Source organism: Moschus berezovskii, chromosome 14, assembly GCF_049115385.1.
Source record: "Moschus berezovskii isolate FMDL1 chromosome 14, NW_MosBer_1.0, whole genome shotgun sequence".
In the NCBI taxonomy this organism is placed as follows: Eukaryota; Metazoa; Chordata; class Mammalia; order Artiodactyla; family Moschidae; genus Moschus; species Moschus berezovskii.
Window position 1 is genome coordinate 33,265,550 of NC_142473.1, and position 21,962 is coordinate 33,287,511.

Here is a 21,962-nt window from a genome sequence, read left to right on the forward strand (position 1 = left end):
CAAGGAGTTCATGATTGGAGCCAGTCAGCTGCCAGTCTTGTTTTTGCTGATTGTATAAAGCTTCTCCATCTTTGGCTGCAAAGAATATAATCAATCTGATTTCAGTATTGACCATCTGGTGATGTCCATGTGTAGAGTCTTCTCTTGTGTTGTTGGAAGAGAGTGTTTGCTATGACCAGTGTGTTCTCTTGGTAAAACTCTGTTAGCCTTTGCCCTGATTCATTTTGTACTCCAAGGCCAAATTTGCCTGTTACTCCAGGTTTCTCTTGACTTCCTACTTTTGCATTCCAGTCCCCTATGATGAAAAGGACATCTTTTTTAGATGTTAATAAGGAAATTTTTGTCTTCAATTAAGTGAAAAATCAATTGATTGCTGGGAGAAACATCAATAACAGATACGCAGATGACACCACCCTCATGGCAGAAAGCGAAGAAGAACTAAAGAGCCTCTTGGTGAAAGTGAAAGAGGAGAGTGAAAAAGCTGAGTTAAAACACAACATTAAAAAACCAAGATCATGGCATCTGGTCCCATCACTTCATGGCAAATAGATGGGTAAACGATGGAAACAGTGACAGACTATTTTTTTAGGCTCCAAAATCACTGTGGATGGTGACTGCAGCCATGAAATTAAAAGACGCTTGCTCCTTGGAAGAAAAGCTATGACCAACCTAGACAGCATATTAAAAAGCAGAGACTTTACTTTTCTGACAAAGGCCCGTCTAGTCAAAGCTGTGGTTTTTCCAGTAGTCATGTATGGATGTGAGAATTGAACTGTAAAGAAAGCTGAGCACTGAAGAATTGATGCTTTTGAACTGTGGTGTTGGAGAAGACTCTTGAGAGTCCCTTGGACAGAGGGAGATCAAACCAGTCAATCCTAAAGGAAATCAGTCCTGAATATTCATTGAAAGGACTGATGCTGAAGTTGAAACTCCAATACTTTGGCCACCTGATGCAAAGAAGTGACTCATTTGAAAAGACCCTGATGCTGCGAAAGATTGAAGGCAGGAGGAGAAGTGGACGACAGAGGATGAGATGGTTGGATGGCATCACCGACTCAATGGACATGAGTTTGAGCAAGCTGCGGGAGTTGGTGTTGGACAGGGAAGCCTGGCGTGCTGCAGTCCATGGAGTTGCAAAGAGTTGGACATGACTGAGCAACTGAATTAAACTGATAAATTTATGAAGTTCATAACAGAACTGTGATTATTTGAGAGAATATCCTATTCTCACAAAGTATATTCTGAAAAATGTGTAGGGGTAGGGGGCCGTGGGAGAAGGCAATGGCACCCCACTCCAGTACTTCTGCCTGGAAAATCCCATGGAGGGAGGAGCCTGGTGGGCTGCAGTCCATGGGGTCGCTAAGAGTCAGACACAACTGAGCGACTTCACTTTCACTTTTCCCTTTCATGAATTGGAGAAGGAAATGGCAACCCACTCCAGTGTTCTTGCCTGGAGAATCCCAGGGACGGGGGAGCCTGGTGGGCTGCCATCTATGGGGTCACATAGAGTCGGACACGACTGAAGTGACTTAGCAGCAGCAGCAGCAGCAGGGGGCCATGATGTATATGATCTGCGTGTAAATGGTTCAGGAGAAAAAGTAAAATATAGTTACATAGAGAAAGTATGCAAATGATCAAACAAATGGGATAAAATTAGCAATAGATAAAAACGGGTATACATATATTCTGTTACCATTTTAATTTTTTTTTTTCTTTCTTGGCCACACCATGCAACGTGTGAAAACTTAGTTCCCTGACCAGGGATCGAACCCACCCCCTCTATAGTGAAAGTGCAGCGTCTTAACCACTGGACCACCAGAAAAGTCCCTGATTTTTTAATTTTTGACATTATTTTCAAATAAAAATCTTTGTCAGTTGTTCCTCTTTTTCTTGTAATTGCCCATTATTCATTTTTGTCAACATACTTTTATGTGTTTAAGTTGTCCTCCTACTGATGGACATTTGTTTCTCATTTTTTGCTATTGCGAACAGTTTTTCAGTGAATAACATACAACATTGTTTTGCACAGGTGCAGACTTACCTGTACAATGAAGAATTGCTAAACCAAAGGATATAATGCTTTATTTTCTTTAGTGATAAAGTATTCTTTTCCTTTTTTAAAAAATTGAAATGTAGTTTATTTACAGTGTTGTATTCATTTCTGTTGTACAGCAGAGTGACTCAGTTATGCATATAATAGGTGTAGGAATTCTTTTCCATTATGGTTTATCCTGGGAGATTGGATATAGTTCCCTGTGCTATACAGCAGGACCTTGCTTTTTATCCATTCTAAATGTAACAGTTTGGCGTACAGCAATGAAGACCCAAAGCAATCAAAAATAAATTTTTTAAAAAATGTAATAGTTTGTATTATGCTATAAATTTTGATATATACGGTCACAACACCTTAAAATAAGTTGCTCATGGCTAATCAACATTAAACCCCAGAGAAAGGGAATTCTGGTTTTTACCTTTCTGAACAAGTTTATTTTTCTTTCTCTACAGTGTACACATGAAGATTGAGGAAAAGATCACATTAACCTGTGGCCGAGATGGAGGATTACAGAACATGGAGCTGCACGGCATGATCATGCTTAGGATCTCAGATGATAAATTTGGCCGAATTCGTCTTCATGTGGAAAATGAAGACAAGAAAGGAGTACAGCTACAGGTGCATAGAGGCGTTTTGTAAGGGATTATTAAGGCTTTTGTCTACTTAGCACAGTCTTGTTCAGCTGGAGTTCCTGCATGAACCATAGAACACAGATGATTATTTATTTTATGTCTAACTAGTACCATTCTAAATGCATAGGGAAAAAGTTAATCTGTTATCTACAGTTGGATGCCTTGAGTCAATAAATGCCTTCCCAAGCCAGTTGTGAGTGATTGACAGCATCTGTATTACTATGGCCTTTTAATATTGAAATTGAGTGAAAGGTCATTCTGAAATCTAATAAATGACTTCATACTCACTAACAGAGGTACAAAGAGATGCTTATCTGTTACTATTATGCAGAAGTAAATTCATTTAGGATTTTGCTTGAAGTATAGTTAAACAGGTTTTAAAACTTAATGGGCAGGTATTTTATTAAAACAAATTATGACACTGTGCATTCTGCTACTCTGTAGACTGCCAGGGCTTGTTTTGTTAGCTGAAGGGCAGTATCTAATGGTATATTCGAAACATACATAAAATTCTTAAAAATAAGTATGTTCCACCTATGTGGCTTCTTTCTAAGAAACCTTTATAACAGTTGTTCTTGTTACATTTTATTTACTTATTTTCAAAAATTTTATTTATTTATGGATGGTTTGGCTGAGTCTTTGTTGCTGCATAGGCTACCCTCTAGCTATGGTGTTCAGGCTTCTTGTTGCAGTGGCTTCTTTTGTTTCAGAGTACAGGCTCTAGGTACATGGGCTTCAGTAGTTGAGGCTTCCAGGCTCTAGAAAATAGGCTCAATAGTTTTGGTGCACAGACCAATAGTTGTAGCTCACAGGCTTAGTTGCTTCATGGCCTGTGGGATCTTCCCGAATCAGGGATTGGTCACCTGCATTGGCAGGTGGATTCTTTACCATTGAGCCACGGGAAGTCCTGTCTTATTTTATTTTTAAAAATTTTTGGCTGCGCTCTGTGGCGTATGGGATCTTACTTCCCTGACCAGGTATCAAACCCAACTCCTCTCCATTAGAAGTGTGGAGTTTTAACCACTGGACCACCAAGGAAGATTGTTATATTTTATTTAGATAGTTGACCTTACATCTCTTGTCATAAGAACAAAGCCTTTTCAGAGAAGAAGGTGATTTTGTCTACTTTTTTTCCCTCCCTCATAGTTCAGTTAAGCTCAGTCGTGTTCGACCCTTTGAGACTCCATGGACTGCAGCACGCCAGGCTTCCCTGTCCATCACCAACTCCCGGAGCTTGCCCAAACTCATGTCCATCAAGTCAGTGATGCCATCCAACCATCTCACCCTCTGTCGTCCCCTTCTCCTCCTTTCTTCAGTCTTTCCCAGCATCAAGGTCTTTTCAGATGAGTCACTTCTTTGCATCAGGTGGACAAAGTATTGGAGTTTCAACTTCAGCATCAGTCCTTTCAATGAATATTCAGGGCTGATTTCCTTAGGATTGACTGGTTTGATCTCCTTACAGTCCAAGAGATTCTGAAGAGTCTTTTCCAACACCACAGTTGAAAAGCATAACCAATACACAATTCTCTTTTGGAAGTAGTGCTTATATTATTTGACAGTAGCATTGCTGGCTCGTAAAGTGTATGTAGTTGTCAATCCAAAAGTTTCTTCTTTTTCCTTTTTTTCCCCTAATATGACTTCTTTAAAAAAGATTAGTCCATCTTATTTGGCCTGAGTTTGAACAACTTTAGCTCTCTACACAAAATTGCAAGTAAACTTTGCACAGAGCTTTTCCCTCTCCTTTGTTAGTGTAAGGTGAGGACTACCGTGTGACACAGACAGCGGATCAACCTCTGACCCTGCTCTTCTATTTGGCAAGCTTGGCCTCACAGTGAGGCTGCTCCCCTAAAGTATTTTTGTAAAGGACTTGGCTGATGGTCTTTTAACTTTTTCAGTTACAAAATTATGAACTTGTTACTTACAAGCAAAATGGTTTAGAGTAAAAATTACTTTATTGCTACTTTTTAAATGTCTTAAATGTTTAAAAGTCAGGGACCTCCCTGGTGGTTCAGTATTTAAGATTCCACCTTCCAACGCAGGGGATGTGGGTTCGATCTCTGGTTGGGGAACTAAAGTTGATCCCATATGCTGTGGGGTTGCTAAGCCTGCTCACCACATGAAGACCCAGTGCAGATGAAATTTTTTAAAGTACAGTTTTTGAAGAAGTGAAATCTTTCTTCAAAATCAAAAATAATTGGAATTTTTTAGGCACCCTATTTTAGATGTTTAGATTATGGGCCATGTAAAACCAAAAGGAATTTATTTCCTGTCTTGTCATGTCTGAACCTCAGAAATTCTCTTTCCTTTCTCATTTCAGACCCATCCAAATGTGGATAAAAAACTTTTCACTGCAGAATCTCTAATTGGTTTGAAGAATCCAGAGAAGTCATTTCCAGTCAACAGTGATGTAGGGGTGCTAAAGTGGAGACTACAGACCACAGAGGAATCTTTTATTCCACTGACAAGTAAGTGCCTCTGGCCAGTCCTACTCAGCTAGTCTGCACTGAGAATTAGAAATAGCCCTGACCTTTGCACTCTTATCATTATTGCCATTTCTTTTTGACAAAATGGACTGTACTGTAATGATTAGATTTAATTTTTAATATCTTTAATTTTGAAACCATTATTTTTAATAGTTTACATTAGAATGTTTTAAGGCTTACTGGTATCAGTTTTGATTTGCGGTCTTAACTTTGCTTCATTCTTTTCCTAATGTTCTAGTATACTTGCTTTGCTTTTGTCTTCAGTTAATTGCTGGCCCTCAGAAAGTGGAAATGGTTGTGATGTCAACATAGAATATGAGCTACAAGAAGATAATTTAGAACTGAATGATGTGGTTATCACCATTCCACTCCCGTAAGTTCCCCACATAATCACTTTTTCTATAGTGAGCTTATAGAAATAATCTTTTAGAACTCAATTTTGGAGGCAACACTTACCTGATTATCCATGCTAAGATATATAAGATACAAAGGCCAGTTGTGAGAGAAGCCTGGTACAAAAGACTGCATACTTACTGTGTGATTCCATGTATAAGACATTCTGAAAAGGTAATAATCTTGGGACAGAAATCAGGCATTTGATTGCAGAGAAGCACAAGGAAACTTTGGAGATGATGGCAATGTTCTGTGACTTGATTGTAATGTGCTTACAAGATACATTTGTCAAAATGCATCCAAATGTACACTTTTGAAGGAGTGCACATTACTGACTTTAAAGCCAAACATATAAAGCTGGTTGTAGTTCTAAAGCTGTGTTTTCAGATGTTGGTCTTCAGTTTGTTCCTGTAGTAATGAAGGTTTCCAGAAGGAGGAGCCAGTTCTCTGTTTTGTTTTGCAATTCTTAAATAAGAAATTGAGTCTGTCAGACTGAATTCTTCTTTTTTCACCTTCTTTGCTAAGTTACCAGCTAAAGATGAGAGTATGATTTCAGGGTACTATTCTTGGTGAAACAAGATATTTGCATTAGTTTCAGGAAATTTTCTAACAGCTTCATTGAGGTATGGTTGACATGCAGTAAGAAACTACATATGTTTAAATTGTACAGTCAGATAAGTTTTGACCTGTATGCACCTGTGAAACCATGATCACAATTAAAATAACAAAAATCCATCACCCCCAAAAGTTTAGTTCCAGTAAGTTTTGATGTGTACTTAAATGGCATACTTTCTAGGATCACCTAGAAATACTCTACTTTATCTCCTCATTAGCATTTCTTGTGACTGAACTATTATTATTTCACCATTGAATCCCTGCTCCTCTCCTCTGCCTCTCAGCATCCCCATGATTAAGTACAGGGCTTAATAATGAATACCTAGTAAGTATATTCTTAGTGTGTTTTTACTATTAAATTGCTCAGTTATTATTACAGAGAAAATGGTTCTAATTTAACATGCAGGTTTGTTCAAATTAACTTTAAATTAATTTGAATTAAAATTAAATTAATTTGTAGTTTGATTCAGGTCTTGACATGGCCAGGTCTGGTTTTAGTCATTCTTATTTCCATTTTTTAAAACATGATTTATTACCAGTGTCCCCTTTAGTGGGCTAATCATCTTAATTCTTCACAGCTTGGTTGTTATTTCAGAACAATAGATGTCTGCCTTGAACCATCCTGAGACTTGGGCATTGGTGACAGGTGTGGGTTTTATTTTGTCAAGATTTATTTTGCTGGACTATTTTTAGGATGCCACAAGTTTTAGGCCTCTCCATCTACCCTATAATTGTGGTTATGGTGGTTTCCTGTGTCTTAGTTCAATTTTGCAACAGTCTCCAGAAGAGACCCTTGGATAGCATTTTACCCTTTTGTCTAGAACTGATCAAATTAGAGCTCAGAACCAGAATGGGAGCAAGGGCAAAGGAAAGAAACATATATACAACTGGGACCATAAAAGAGTTAATTGTGTTATGTCACCTTTATCAGAGTTTTTTTGGTCTCCCTTATTTACCGAGCCCCTAATGCAAACATTGGATGTCACCGGTGAATTAAAAGATGGTAAATTTAGAATGTGTAGGAGTAGGTGACGCTGCCTTCCAGCCATGCATGGGGGTGTGAAACGCATCATAACTAGCCCCGGTTCGCCTGTAGATTTAGGAGAAATGTGTATCTCTCTTTCTCATCATGCTCACGTTTTGCCCAGGGGCAATTGTTCTTTCACTTACAAATAAAAGTTCATTTCCTGGATTGTAAATCAAATAAACCCACTGGCATCAACTACAGTAAGTTTTGAAACATTCTGAAATCTTTTGAAAACATTCTCTCAGAGGTTCACATTCATTTCCATTCTAAATAACCGTAGGCATTTTAAATTCTCCCCCACTGTTATTATCAACCTGTTTTCCCCCTCATTGGCATCTATAAAGAGAACAACACTATGTTAAAATTCCTTCTTGACAGTGCAGCAGACAATCAGTGCAGGAGTTTTTGAAATATATCCCACTTCACACATTTGTCAGTCTCAGTCCCCTGCCAGCTCCAGATCTAGTCCATAAGTTGGAACAGTTCATGACTGTATGCCAATAACTTACGGTTGTATATATCTGTACCTACAGAAGGGATGAGTGAAACCCTTAGCCAATGTAAGGGTCCTTGAGGTTATTAGGGAGTCTAATTTTTTCTAAGACTGTATAAAAGCAGGAAGAATTTGAGAAACATAATCAAATTTGGGGCTGGTTTTCCTTGGCAGAGTTTTTCTAACTCTGGACAGCTAACTTGACATGGGTGTTTCTTGTGACAGATCTGGTGTTGGCGCTCCAGTGATTGGTGAGATTGATGGCGAGTATCGACATGACAGTCGACGAAATACCTTGGAGTGGTGCCTGCCAGTGATTGATGCCAAAAATAAGAGTGGCAGCCTCGAGTTCAGCATTGCTGGGCAGCCCAATGACTTCTTCCCTGTTCAAGTCTCCTTCATCTCCAAAAAAAATTACTGTAACATACAGGTATTCCCTTTTAATAGAAATCTTACACGGACAAGGTGGTAGAACAGATGTTTAATAGGCAATATGACTTCATAGAGCAGAAAATCAGAAAAAATGATGACCCCCATGGATTCCATTGCTGTCTCCTTGTATTGCATGCGTGCTCAGTTGCTTCAGTCATGTTCAACTCTTTGCAGCTCTTTGGACTATAGCCCACCAGGCTCTTCTGTCCATGGGATTCTCCAGGCAAGAATACTAGAGTAGGTTGCCGTGCCCTCCTCCATGGGATCTTCCCGACCCAGGGATCAAACCCAAGTCTCCTGCGTTACAGGCAGATTCTTTAATGCTGAGCCACAGTCTTGATCAAATTCTTCACCTGCTTTGTTTCAGTTTTTTTCTCTAGATCAGATAAAGAAATTGAGTGTGACTGTGTATAAAAGTATTATGGGTTGTGCAGGAGTCATACCTCTTCCGTTCTGTTCCGTTCAGTCGCTCAGTCGTGTCCGACTCTTTGCGACCCCGTGGACTGTAGCCTACCAGGCTTCTCCGTCCATGGGATTCTCCAGGCAAGAACCTCTTAGCTGCCTGTTATTTCAATAATCTCATATCTTAGAATCCATTTACCAAAGCACTCAGCACATGACTTAGTAATCCCTTTTGTAGTATTGTCACTTGATTTGAACCCAAAGACTGCTTCCCATCATTAATATGGATCATTATAAACCATTTCTGCTGTTAACTTTGTCCTTTAGGTAGACAAAATAGTGGAAATTTGTGAACTGTTCCTTATTTATTTGTTTAGGCTACACCACATGGCTTGTAGGATCTTAGTTTCTCAACCAGGGATTGAACCCAGGCCCATGGTAGTGAAAGTGCCGAATCCTAACCACAGGACTGCCAGGGAATTCCCTGTAAACTGTTTAGATCGTTATTTTTTAACTCTTAGGTCATTATTTTTAACTCCCTATTTTTCTAGTTTTTGAAATTGCATTACAAGCACTGAGTTTATATTGTCATCTTCCCCTCTGACCTGTTGATTTGCACTCTTACCTTTCTAGATGGTCTCTGTCTCTCCTCTAAGTGCTTGGGAACTTATAATTTCCTCTGTCAGTTTTCTCTCTCCCCTGCCCCCACTCAGGTATTGGCTCAACCCCATCAGTATTGGACTACATTGTTGAACCCAAGACATTTTCCTGTTAGGGACCATTTGAAGAACATAGAGTATAAATTGCTCTATCAGAACTTCATTAGAAAATGTGAATCAGTGGTTCAAGTTTTGTGTTGGTGCCATTACAGGCACCATTGTTACAGGTAATTCATTAAACTGGATATTTATTATTATTAATAAAAAGAAGTCTCATTAGAATGACCCAGCCATATCTGGAAAATAAGTATGATAGAGTAACTTAGTGAGACTTTGAGAGCACTTTTAACAAGTAATGTTGAGTGGTTAGAATATTGCCTTTTGGGTCAAAATGTTAGTTGATCATCCTTATAGAATGTCTGTGACCGAATGGGTTTTATAGGGCAGGGCCTGGGCAGTGGCCGCTTACTCGGGACCTTTTACTTAATACCATTCTATGTGTCGTCCCAAGAGTTGTCTTTCCTGTCAAAGAACAGATTAATCATGTTGATGGGGAAGAGTGATGCTGTGAGCTGCAGTTGTGAGTTGAACTTTTTTAGTATTTCTGAGTTAAACTTTTAATACTGCTTTAGTGAATTTGATCTGTTCTGTACTGAGAATTTAGCCAGCACCTCAAAGACCCACTGTTCTTCTGCTTTACCTTACTCTTTGTTTGTTTTCCTAGGTTACCAAAGTGACCCAGGTAGATGGAAACAGCCCTGTAAGGTTTTCCACAGAGACCACTTTCCTAGTGGATAAGTATGAAATTCTGTAATACCAAGAAGAAGAAACCGAAAAGGAAAGTTTTCAAATAAAGAAGAAGCCAACAGTGGCTGAAGAGTTTTTTCCAAGCCCACAAGCCATTGGAGACCCTTTTTTTTTCAAATACAGTGCACGATTCTCTGAGCGCAAGGACCCACAACTCACCCTCAGTGTTTCAGTGTCACAGAGACATTCTTTGGCAAAGCAATGACACACTATAAAGGGAAAGGCTGCTGATTTCTTTGGCAGATTTACTGGCCAGCAGGAAAGCAAGCTCTCCAGAGAATGCCCCCAGTTAAACATTCTCTCCCTTTGCCTAAGTTGTTCTTTTATTTGAATCCTTAAATATATCATATTTCATACTTTGTTTTTAAGACGTATCCTCTGCGGAAGATTTTTAATCTTTCACACTTCTTTACCTTCAGTTTTCCTTTTGTATAGCCAATCCAGCCCTGGGATCATCTGCATATAGGCATTGTATTTGGCACTCCTGTAACAGGTTGATCTAATCCAGTCTTGATATTTGGACTATACAAGTGAACTGCTTGAGGGGTGTTAAAAGATAAGGTTGTCTTATGTCCTTTTCATATATCTATTCATCCCTCCATTCCTTTGCCAAGCTGTTTTCCTTTCAGGCTTGTCACTCTGCTTTAGAACACTACCGTGAATCCTATTGTGTCAATAATAAAGGCAGCTGAGAAGCAGCTTTCAGATGGCATAGCCTCCCCCCCCCCTGCCCACTTCAAGGTGTCCGGGAGGAGAATGGTCATGTCCAGTTAGGGATTTCACATCCGCAGGTAATCATGTCTGCTGCTGGTGCTACCCAACCTTCCATTCTCCACATTTTGGGTACTTGAGCTAATACATGATAGCTCATGGCCTTTGTAATCCATTCACATTCCTGAGATTCACCACCTCCCTCTTCCCGAATGTTCTCCTTATGTCATCAGTTTTTTTCCTTTCCATCTGAAATAAGGTTATGATTTTAGAGGCTGAACCCTCAGTGAGTCTTTGTGCCAATCCCATTGGTCCTAAACTGTCAAGGAGACTCCAGTTTTACCACCAGGTTTTTAGCCTTTCAAGATGCACCTGATTATATTGCTATATAGGAATTGCTGATAACATGCCTTTCTTGCCTCCTCAACATTTTTTTCAGCAGCCTATCCTTTCCATCTCTGAAATCCTTCCTTTTTCTCCCCTAAGTCTTTCCTGTTGAGTGTAACCATGTAGTGGTTGTTTCTCAGCGCCCCCCTCACCCATTATTTCTTCAGTGGAGAAGACTGCATCAGCCAGCCTAGCATTGGCTTTTAACCCAGCATTGCACAGGGGATCGGCAGAGTTGCCGCCAGGCTGCAGCCACAGGTGGGGGAAGAGACATGACAGTAGACCTCCTGCACTTTGAGCTGGTTGGAGAGTACCACTCCCTCTGAACAACATTTGGCCTTCCCTGCAAAGTGTACTGTACTTGAAGCAAAGCAGTCACACACAAATGGCCATGGATGGAATTGTTTGCCAAAGAAATTTCTGGCCTTTCCCTTCCCCTTAATCGCATCAGGGAAGAATCCTTATCTCTAGCTTGGTTTCCACATAAGGTTTTTTGAGGAAGGGGACTGGGACAAGAAATCTGTCATGTAGTTATGTAGACAAGGAATCTTATTAATTCAGTTTTGTTTCAGAGTTGCTTGTCCATATGATTTTTTAAAAGTGAGATTTAGTTTCACAAAAACTTTTTTTTCTGAAATTACTTTTGGGGTAATATTTAAAATGAGAGACATTTTGTAACCCTGTAAAATACATAGGGAATATAACATTCCAGTGTACACAAAGAAGACAGATTCTTTAATCAAATAAAGAGTATTATAAAATGAATATTTTTTAGACTGTTGACCCTCTCATAATTTGGTGTCTTCTTGCTGATTCAGAATGATGTAATGGGATCTAAGATTAAAAATTAATGATATGTTTCTTTTAAGAGGAAATAATCTCTTAAGAGTATTCATTGCCTTTTCTCCCTATAACAAGTATTGTACCTCCTTGTGTATTTTTCTACATTTGAGAACAGACACATACACGTGTACTCCTGACTGTAGCTTTTGAATTTGATGATTCTATGGGCTTTTGATCCCGATTTTGTCAGGGGCAGTTGTAGAATCAGAAGAATGAAGATTCATCTTGAAGGATTAACCATAGGTGGTGATATCTTGGTGCATTCTCTTCCCCATTAGACAAACAGTGGTAAGAAGTAAGTGATGCAGGCATGAGTGATGACTGCCTTGGAAAATGCCTCAGAAAAGGCTGCTTCCTTACTCTCTATTTAAGTTTAAAAAGTATAGAATGTCACCAACTTGGAAGGCAAATCTCTGATGAATAATAAGTTTCTGGAATGAATAAGTTTTTATTTTAATGGTGAGGGGAGATTTTTAATTTTTTTTCCTTAAGAGAACTAACAAGTATCTTGTCTAATGTTGCTAAAGTATAGCTTGGCTCCCTGAGGCTGTAACGTTAATCCCAGTGAAATGAAGCACACCAAACCCACACCACACCCTCTGGCAGCTGATACCTCCATGGTGTCAAGTGGACTTTTTGTTGGCTTCTTGTGAGGGAGACTAACAAAATAATTAGATCTGACTGAGCGTTCTGTTTGATGTAGGAGGTTTGTGGTTCCTGCTCTGGGTTAATTAATTCCACAGAGAGGAGGGAGGGAGGTGAGTTCCTTTTAAGAAAAAGTCTGTCACTTGTGTGCTGCTGCTGCTGCTAAGTCACTTCAGTCGTGTCCGACTCTGTGCGACCCCACTGACAGCAGCCCACCAGGCTCCCCCGTCCCTGGGTCTACTCAGTGTCAAACCCCAAATCAATCAGCCCATGCGTCACTGCAGGAAACATTGCCCTCAGTTAATATCGTACACACTAGGTACCCTCTCAGAGGTTTCCAGAGTCGATAAGACTGCCCTTCCACTGCAGGGGCTGCGGGTTCGATCCCTGGTTGGTGAGCTAAGATCCAAAAAAAAAAGTTTGCAGGGCTCATTGGAGGAAGAGAGGAAAATCGAAAGTCCCCATCCTCAGGGAGATTGAAATTGAACTGGAAACAACAGCTGTACTGCCTTGAAAGTGTAGCTTTCCTGCTAAAGCAGACACACATCAACTGCAACTAGGGATACCCAGGGTGGGACTCAGGGTGAGGGCTTTGGTCTGGTAGGTTTTAAAGGAATTAAAGAAGCAAAAATGCAGAATTGACTCCCATGTACTATGCACAACTCTCATTGCAACCATCCTTTCTCTCCATTCCCTTTTTGCCCCCTTTGGTAAATATACCTGCATCTGTAGAGCTTCTCTGAAACTCCTAGAAGATCCACAAGTAGGTTGGCTGCTGTGTACTGCTCGTAAACCAAGAACAGACAACATCACTACAAGAGTCAGTTTCACCTCTCACCCTAGGGAGTTAGTGATTGATGAGGAGACAAGCCTTTAGGAAGTTTAGACTACTTTTCCAAACTGAGCTGTTGTCCCCTCGAAACACAAGAGGTCAAGCAACCAGGCAGTTTTTAGAAGCTTAGGCCACTCCCCTATCCCCTACCCTCACTGGCCAGAAAGGAAAGTTTTTTGCCTTGCTGTTCTTAGGGCAGGGGTTATGGGAAGTTCCCATAGGTGTAATTCTGTGATCAGGTTGATGTGCTGTTTGGGAAAGAAGTATTACAAATTCAAAGCCCTGACAGAAATGGAAATAACGTGTTGTTTCCCATTTTTTGCCCTAACGAATCCTTGTTCGTTTCTGCTCACAGGAAGGTCCAGAACCACGGAAGGTAGACAAGTCCAGTCTTCCAACCTACACAAAATTTCCACTCAGCTTGGAAGTATCTTAGCAGTGAATAGACGTGTGGATTGCATAATTTCAAAAACAGGCTGAGAAGAGAGCTTCTGCTCTTTTCAGCTACTAAAGAAAGGTTTGAACTTTCTCCCCAAGTTGGATGCAGTGAGGAGTTAGTTACTTGGCATCATTGGTGCCACCACACCTACACTAATGCCTGAGTTCAGGATCCAAAGACGCCAGAAGGGATAGCTTCCTGGGGTAGGGTGTCTATCTACAGGGATTGCTTGCTGTAATGAGCAATAATCACCTCTTTCTGAGGCTGGAGGGAGTACAATTTGAGAGGAGGGACAGCTGGGAAATGTGCTGTGGGTAGGACAGGGTGGGTGTGGAAATCCACTCCTGACATTCATAACCAAGTGCAGAGGGCCTTCAAAAATCCACTCTTCCTTCCACACCCAGCCGTTGCCCTCTCCCCCTGCTTCCACCTCGGAAAGTCTGAAGCATGCTTGGAAAGCTGTTTTCTGCTTCTCTCTTCCTCCCCCTTTCTGAGCTTCCAGCTGCTCGACCTCTTGCGTAACTGTGCAAGAGCATTGAGTCTTTTTGATGGGCTCCAGATGTGGAGCGGGGTGGGGGTGGAGGGTGGGGATGGTAGGTCTGAAGTCCCCTGAGTGCTCTAACTGTGGGAACACAGGGCCCAGACGCAGCGGGAGCAACGACACACTGCACAGAGCCTTTGTCATGGGCTCAGCGGACTGCTGGGCTGGAAGGACAGCAGTTGGGTGATGTTTCAACCCCCTGCTTTAGCATCAACTGCCTCCGTGGCAGGCTTGATTATTCCCCAAATTCCTCCTGACCAAGACAATAAGGAAGAGTTGGATTTGTGAAGCACAGTTAAGTGAAAAGTCTGTGAGGCACCCCAATCTGAGCCTTTTCCCTCAAATGCTGGGTCTTGGCACATAAGATACAACAAGTTTGGGATTTGTTTCCTTTTCTTTTTATTTAACAGAATAGCCTGAAAATTACTGTTGTGATCTGCTTCATGAAAGGTGGTCAGAGTTAAAATACTTTTATGATCCTCAAACAGTATGAAGAAAGAATAAGAGGCTTCCACTCTGAACACTGCTCCCCCACCCCCGAACAGATCCTGGGGCTTCCTGATACGTACATGGCACATGCTGAAGCCTGATAGTTTGACCTCTGTTAGCTACAGCAGGTAGCTGCAAAGAGCCATCCACCCCCTCCTGCTTCTAGTCCCGTTGGTTCCAGCCTCCAGCTGGGCGTGTGGGGAGGGTCCCCCTGCTAGTGTTGGCCCTGTCAATGAGTGACCAAAGGTTCCTGCAGTTCAGCCTCCTGCTGTTCCTGGGTTAAACAGGGAGGTGCACAGTAAAAGCACTGAATCAGAACAAGATTTGTCCACCCAAAGAAGACATTATTTTCTGCTGTCCTCTGCTCACTGGAATGTCACAGCCTTGGGGGCTTTCTGCCTCCTATCCTTCAGGGAGGAAGAGTCTCAGGGGTCCCTCCAGTGCAGGTTTAAAAGGTCCAGTCTAGCTGAGTTCAGATCCCTAGGTCCTCCCCCATCAGTCTCCTGGGGCAAGAGCTGGCTTTACAAGGTAAGGATCGGCTGTCAGCTTGGATTTCGGGTGGTGGTTGAAAAGGAGAATGACTTTCTCCCAGGCTCAGTTTCCAGGCTTCTCTAAGGTTTTCAGGTCCTCCCCACCCACTTCTTCCTTATTAAACCCTTGCTCCTTCAGAGACCCAAACTGCTACAGGATGCTGTGCTCAACCAGTTTGAGCACCAGTTTGCCTCCCAACTGTAATCCCGCAGGTTGTGGTGGGGGTGGAATGACAGGGGGGCAAGATGATAATTCCACTCGGTTTTCCTGTGCTTTACAGTTTGCGTGGCATTTTACCATGCCTTTTTATACGTATCTTTAGAACTATCTGACGCCCTATCTGGACGGTTATTAACCCCATTTACAGCGCGTCCTGGCGGAGGGTCTTGGAGTAGGATGAGGAGGAGGGACGACAGAGGGTATATAGACCTGGATACCTTCAGCAGATACTCGAGGTGTTAAAAACATGTTGTACGGCTGGGACCATGAGGTTCACTGGAGGATTCGGGCATCTAAAGTGAAAAAAAGAGTAGGGGGCGGACTAGAGAGAAACGGGAAAACACCCTCAGAAGAGCCGTAAGTAAGGCCTAGGGGTGGAGGGTGGTCCAGGAGAGTCCGAAGGGGAGGGCGAGTGGGGACAGGGGTGTGCACTCGGCGGTGGTGGTGGTGGTGGAGAGCCCAGCTGCAGGGATGAACAAAGCGCGCGCTGTGCAGGCGTGGGGGGAGGTGCTGCTATGGGAAAGGCTGGGTGGGGGGACCTTGGGCTCCAGTCCCACAAGGGCGTCTCCTCTGGCTGGCCAGGCGGACGGGACGGGGGGACGGGGGCGGGGACTAGCGGGGGGGCGTAGGAAGGCGGGACCCACTTGCTCTCCTCCTACTCAGCGGGCTTCCAGGGAAAAGCAAGAGTGTCCTTCGGAGCTTGGGGCCGCGGCTGCCGAGCTGGGCGAAAGACCCGGTGTGCCCCTCTCCCCTCGAGGTGAGGGCGCTCCCTCCCGCTACGCCTGAGGGTCCCGCTCCCTGCGCGGCTGGGACAGGATAAGAGGAAGTCCCGGGGACCTGGCGGGAGCCCTCAGACCAGCTCTGGGCTGGAAGATCCCGGAGGAAGCCGGAGGGGGAAGAGGGGCGCCGCAGGTGAGTGCGTAGGGACGCGGGGGGCTTTGTGCTGAGCGGGCTCCGCTGCTCTCCCGGGAGCGGCTTGCTCCTGCCCTCCGGAGCCGCTGCCGGCGCCGCCGCCAGAGGGGGCCCTTGCGCTAAGCCCCCCACCGCCGCCCGCCGCCCCGGGGGGAACGCGGATCCCTGTCCCAGGACTTTCCTGCGGGTGACTGGGCGACACTCGTGGGGTCTTGTCCGCCTGCTCCCCACACCTCCCCTCTCCCGCCGACAGAAGGACTGAGAGCCCTGCGCCAGCACAGTGGGGTCCCCTGGGGGCATCTCAGCTCCCGTCCCGGGCTGGGCCGCCTTGATGGGACAGGAAAGGGATGCGGAGTCGGGCTCGGAGGCAGTGCTGCCCGGAAGGGACCGCTGGGTGTGTTCAGGGGATGGGTGGCACATCTGGGGCCTCTTGGGCCCTGCCAGGGCCCCGCGTCTTTAGGGGCCCTGGAGGCTGGAGGGGTGACCATGGGGCAGTGAATCTCCGGCCCTTGCCACGCCCGCACAGTCCAGATTCGACTCCCTCGCGGAGTTCCCCAGTGCCGGGGCTGAGCCAGGTCATCCGGGCTCCTCGGGGAAGGGGAAGCGCGCGGGCGGGGGCGGTGGGGGACTGGGAGGGGCCGCGGGGTTGCCGAGGCTTCCACGGACGCTTCCGCCGAGGCGCGCGCGAGCGGAGGCTGGGCCGGGAGACGCAGCGGCCCGGCGGGGGACCCAGGGCTCCGGGGCGGAGCTGCATTCTGGGCCCGTTAGCTCAGCGGTCCCGGAGGCTCCGGGGACTGACTCATCCGGCCGGTTACACACAAACACAACCTCCCCCACACGTCAGACATCCCACGCGCAGACACACTCGGCGCCCCACCCGGCATCACCCACGCACCCTTTCCACCGCACACGCCACGCGGACACGCCCGTCCCTCCGCCGTGACACGTGTGGGGCCCAACACACACCTAGACCTCTACCCACTCCGCACGCACGCCAAGCACCCGCCGCTCTCGCAGGAAGCCCACATCCACACCTGCGGCCCCCGCACACACGCAGCCCGCGAGTCACACACCCACCTGCCGCTCACGCCCCTCACACACTCAGTCCGCACACACGAATGCTTCGCGCGCGGCCCCCTCCCGCAGCCACCGGCGGGGAGCCGGCGGTGTCTGGGGGCCGCGCCTTTCCCGGACTGCGCAAACAAGCGGCCCCTTCTCCCGGCCCGGCCAAAGAAAGGCCGCTTGTCCGGCGTCAGCGGCGGGCGGGGCGGCCCAACACTGCGGCCTTGTCCCACCTGGCGGCCCCTGGGAGGGCGGCGAGGGGCAGCAGGGAGCCCTCCGTGCGGAGGCACCCCACCTCCACTCCGCACACAAAATCACAGCCCCAAACTACACTCGCGCCTCGTGCCACCGCTTGCTCCAGCCCCGGCTGCCCGCCTACAGTCTCTGTCCACAGTTAGGCCCCCAGGCCAGCCCTCCGGACCCCTCTTTCACTCCAGAGCCTCACCTCCCGTCCCCACGCCGGTCTCCTCCTTGGCCCTGGGTACCTTCGACTGCTCCCCCCGGACCGTCACCCCCTTACCTTGAGCACTCGTCTGTCCCCAGTCTCCCCCATCTCCTTCGTCCTCCAGTCGTTCTTCTTCTCCGTCCCTGTCTCTCCTCCCCGCCCCCGCCTCCCCTGCGTCCCCCGGACTTCCACCCTATTTCCCACCTTCTTCCCCTCCTCCCCACCCTCTGCCCACAGTCTTCTCTCCGCAGCCCTCCTTTTCCCTCACTCTTCAGTCTCCCTCTTTTATTTTTCTCTCCAAACCCTTAATCTTCCCTCCCGTCCCAACCCTCCGCAGACCCCCTATTTTCCATCTCCTAAAGTTCTCTGATTGGAGAAGGAAATGGCAACCCACTCCAGTATTCTTGCCTGGAGAATCCCAGGGGCGGGGGAGCCTGGTGGGCTGCCACTATGGGGTCGCACAGAGTCGGACACGACTGAAGTGACTTAGCAAGCAAGCAGAGTTCTCCGAGGGCTTCCCAGGTGGCGCTAGTGGTAAAGAACCTGCCTGCCAATGCAAGAGATGTAAGAGATATGGTTCGATCCCCGGTTGGGAAGATCCCCTGGAGAAGGAAATGGAAACCCACTCCAGTATTCTTGCCTGGAAAGTCCTGTAGACAGAGGAGCCTAACGGGCTACAGTCCATGGGATCCCATGGGATCGCAGAGTCGGACACGACTGAGCGACTAACAGTCAAGTTCTCTGCGTCCTTTCCCCTACGTCCTTCCCGGCCCCTGCCCGGCTCCGGCGCCCCGCCCGCTGGACTCCCGGCCTCAGTTTCCTTCCCTTCCAGGCCCCTTCCTCTGCCAGAGGCCTTTCCTCCAGGGCAGACGCGCTACGAAACGATCCCAACTTGGTCTCGCTCCTGGGCCGTGCGACGCCCGGGCCACCAGGGGACCGCTCTCGCTCCTGGGCCGGCCTCCAGCCTTTCTTCTGGGCCCCGATTTGGAGGCTGGACTTCCTCCAATCCCTGTTGGTTTTGGACCTTTCCAGTCGCTCGCCAGGGCCTTCCGCGCCCCTCGTTAAGGGACCGACCGAGTCCCCCGAAGCGGTGACTCTGGTAGCCCCACGCGGGCAGAGAGCTGGTGTCCAGGTAGGGCAGGGGATCCCCGGTGGCCTGGATGCCCGGCGCTCGCGCTGGGCCGGGAGGCCGCAGGGCCCGGCGCGCGGTCACCTGCCGGAGCCCCGGCCTCGCCCACACGGGGCTCTCTAGACACCCAGGCCTCTGCCACCTTGCGCCGCCTCGGGCGTCTCAGCTCGCAGTGGGAGACCCTGCCGAGAGCCGGGGCTGACCGCGGCGCTTCCCCAGCCCCTCCTCCCGGAGAGCCGGACACGCACCGCAGGGCCTTTTTTTTGGCAGCGGGCGGGCGAGGTTTCCCAGGACGGCGGCGGAGGCCGGAGGGGTGAGTCGGCGGTATAATCGCAGCCCCGGGCAGTGGGCCGCCGGGTGGGACGGAAGCAGGTCGGCCGCTGGGGGGCGCCCCGGCGCAGCCCGCTTGTCTCTCCCCGCCGGCTCTCTCCCGCCCCCCGGGGGCGGCTCTCCGGGCAGCGCTGCAGCCCCTGGGTCAGAGCACCGCCCGCGGGCTGGGACGCGTCGGTCTGGTGTATCTGCACTCCACCTGGATTGAGTTTCGGACCTGGGGCCACGGCCTCGCGCCTCCCTGTCTCTACATCTTTTCTTATCTTCTCCGTCTCTCCCTACACCTCTCTCCTTATCTCTTCCTGTTCTTTCACCTCCTTGTTCCCTTCTCGCCTCTCCTTCAATCACTCTTTCCCCCCATCAACCTCGTTCCTTTACAGGCTTTATCGCCACTTGAAATCCTTGGTGTAAATAAGTGAACACACTCACTGCTCCCTCACAGAGTGATGATGACAAACTTGACAGATGAAGAAACTGAAGCCCAGAAAAGTGAAGTGACTTAAGTTCAGGAAGCTCATACCAGTAACTGGCATGTTTGCAGTGCTTTGCTCTTCAGAGTGTCATTTGATAGAATACCTGAATCTCTAGGGCTTTCCTTGTGGACTGTATAGTCCATGGGGTTGCAAAGAGTCGAACAGGACTGAGCAGCTTTCACTTTCTGAATCCCTAAGACAATCATCTTAAAAAAAACAAATAGTTTTATTGAGGTATGATGTTCATACCATGCTGCTGCTGCTAAGTCACGTCAGTCGTGTCCGACTCTGTGCGACCCCATAGACGGAAGCCCACCAGGCTCCCCCGTCCCTGGGATTCTCCAGGCAAGAACACTGGAGTGGGTTGCCATCTCCTTCTCCAATGTGTGAAAGTGAAGTCGCTCAGTCGTGTCCGACCCCCAGCGACCCCACGGACTGCAGCCTACCAGCCTCCTCCATCCATGGGATTCTCTAGGCAAGAGTACTGGAGTGGCTTGCCATTGCCTTCTCCGGTTCATACCATAAATTCACTTAAATGTACATTCAATGATTTTTAGTATATTTACAGATACGGGCAAACCATCATCACAAATAAGTTTTAGAACATTTTTATCATGCCCCCCAAATCTGCCCATTTATAGCCCATTAGATGGTCCCTCTGACAGGTCTAATTGGTTCACCCATTCCACACCTAGCCCCAGGCAAGCAGTAATCCAGACAATTGTCTGGATTACTTTTTTAATGTAATTAAAATTGTAATTAAATTGTCTTGTCTTCTTTTTTAATGTAAATCATTATTCCAGTTTTATAGAGAACGATTGACACTCAGAGAAGTTAAATAACATGCCCAAGGTCTCTCAGCTAATAAATAAGAAAGTCAAGATTAGAATCAAGGCTCTTGCATCCCAGTCTAAAGCTCTTTCCACTACCCAATGATGCCTTTCTTCACCATTGTTCATTGTTTTTTCTTACCCCCTTTTTTATATACACTTATATCCCTAACCCCCTCTCTTGCCTCTCCTCCCTCAGAAAGCTGAAGGACTTCCCTGAGTTGAAAGAAGCAGTAGAGCGATCTTTGTCCCTGGAAATTCTTCCCCCTGGCCAGATCTCCTGGGGAGGTGCCAGGCCAGCTTGAGCCTTGGTGTAGGTTAACAGCCTTTGCCTTCCCTCTTCCCAGGCAGACTTGGGGTGGGCCTCAGGCCCGGTTCCAGCTTCTCTTCCTCCAGCTTGGGTGGAAATGGTGACGGAGACGATGCAGTCCAGGTCCGGAAGGGTGGAAGCTGGGAGGGTAAAATTAGTAACACTATTGCTAAGGCCTTTGGGCCCCACTGCCAGGGTCAGACACTCCTTGGAATGCTGGCTCCTGCCCCCACTTCCTCTCCAAGTCTCTTAGAAGATGGCTGGAAGAGAAAGTGGAAGGGAACCCTGCCTTCCTGGGTCTCCCTCCCTCCCTTTGGTCACACTCTTCTGCTTCCCCAGTAACATTTCAGCAGTCAATAGGAAGTTTCTCACCTCAGCAAGCTGGCCAAGGGATGGGCACGTAGGCACATATTAGTATACAAAGCTCCTTCCTCAAGTTCTCAGGTACCAAAACTGTGAACCACGGAGGGGAAGGCTCTGGAGCTCTGGAGTCTGTTTTACCTCTGGTTCTAAGGACCTCAGCTCCCTACGGTACCAAATCAGGTTGAGAACCCAAGAGTCCTATATTCTCACTGTTAGCCGCCACTGGGGTTTTTTATTTTTGCTGATTGTGGTGGTAGGGGTGGTAAGATGCTTTCTGGGGAGGAGAGGATGCAGGAATTGAGACAGAGATGGCAGGAATCGTGGCATTTCCCCCTTGTGTCTCCTTTAAGAAAACATCCTTCTGAGACCCCTGCGGAAAGAAAGGGGGAGAGGCTGTGGAAGGGAGCGCCCACTCAGCCCTGCCACCTGCCTGGGGCCCCCTGTCTACCAGTGTCCCTGGAGGGGCCGTCTTGAG

At 46.8% G+C, this 21,962-nt stretch overlaps 2 protein-coding genes across 2 annotated transcripts in view; both read left to right on the forward strand.

The window, feature by feature from the left end:
• The window catches only part of ARCN1 (archain 1 coat protein complex I subunit delta), a 33,860-nt gene extending 22,001 nt beyond the window's left edge, over positions 1–11,859 (forward strand). Inside the window, exons 6-10 of the mRNA XM_055423139.2 lie at positions 2,506–2,671; positions 5,003–5,150; positions 5,433–5,541; positions 7,922–8,126; positions 9,914–11,859. Of these exons, the coding sequence (XP_055279114.2) occupies positions 2,506–2,671; positions 5,003–5,150; positions 5,433–5,541; positions 7,922–8,126; positions 9,914–10,003 (718 nt within the window). The 3' untranslated portion in view covers positions 10,004–11,859. The remainder of the gene's footprint in view (positions 1–2,505; positions 2,672–5,002; positions 5,151–5,432; positions 5,542–7,921; positions 8,127–9,913) is intronic.
• Positions 11,860–16,287: 4,428 nt separating this feature from the next.
• PHLDB1 (pleckstrin homology like domain family B member 1) overlaps positions 16,288–21,962 on the forward strand; it is a 49,934-nt gene continuing 44,259 nt past the window's right edge. The window contains 1 exon segment of the mRNA XM_088842969.1: positions 16,288–16,545. The gene's annotated coding sequence lies outside the window, so the exon portion shown is untranslated.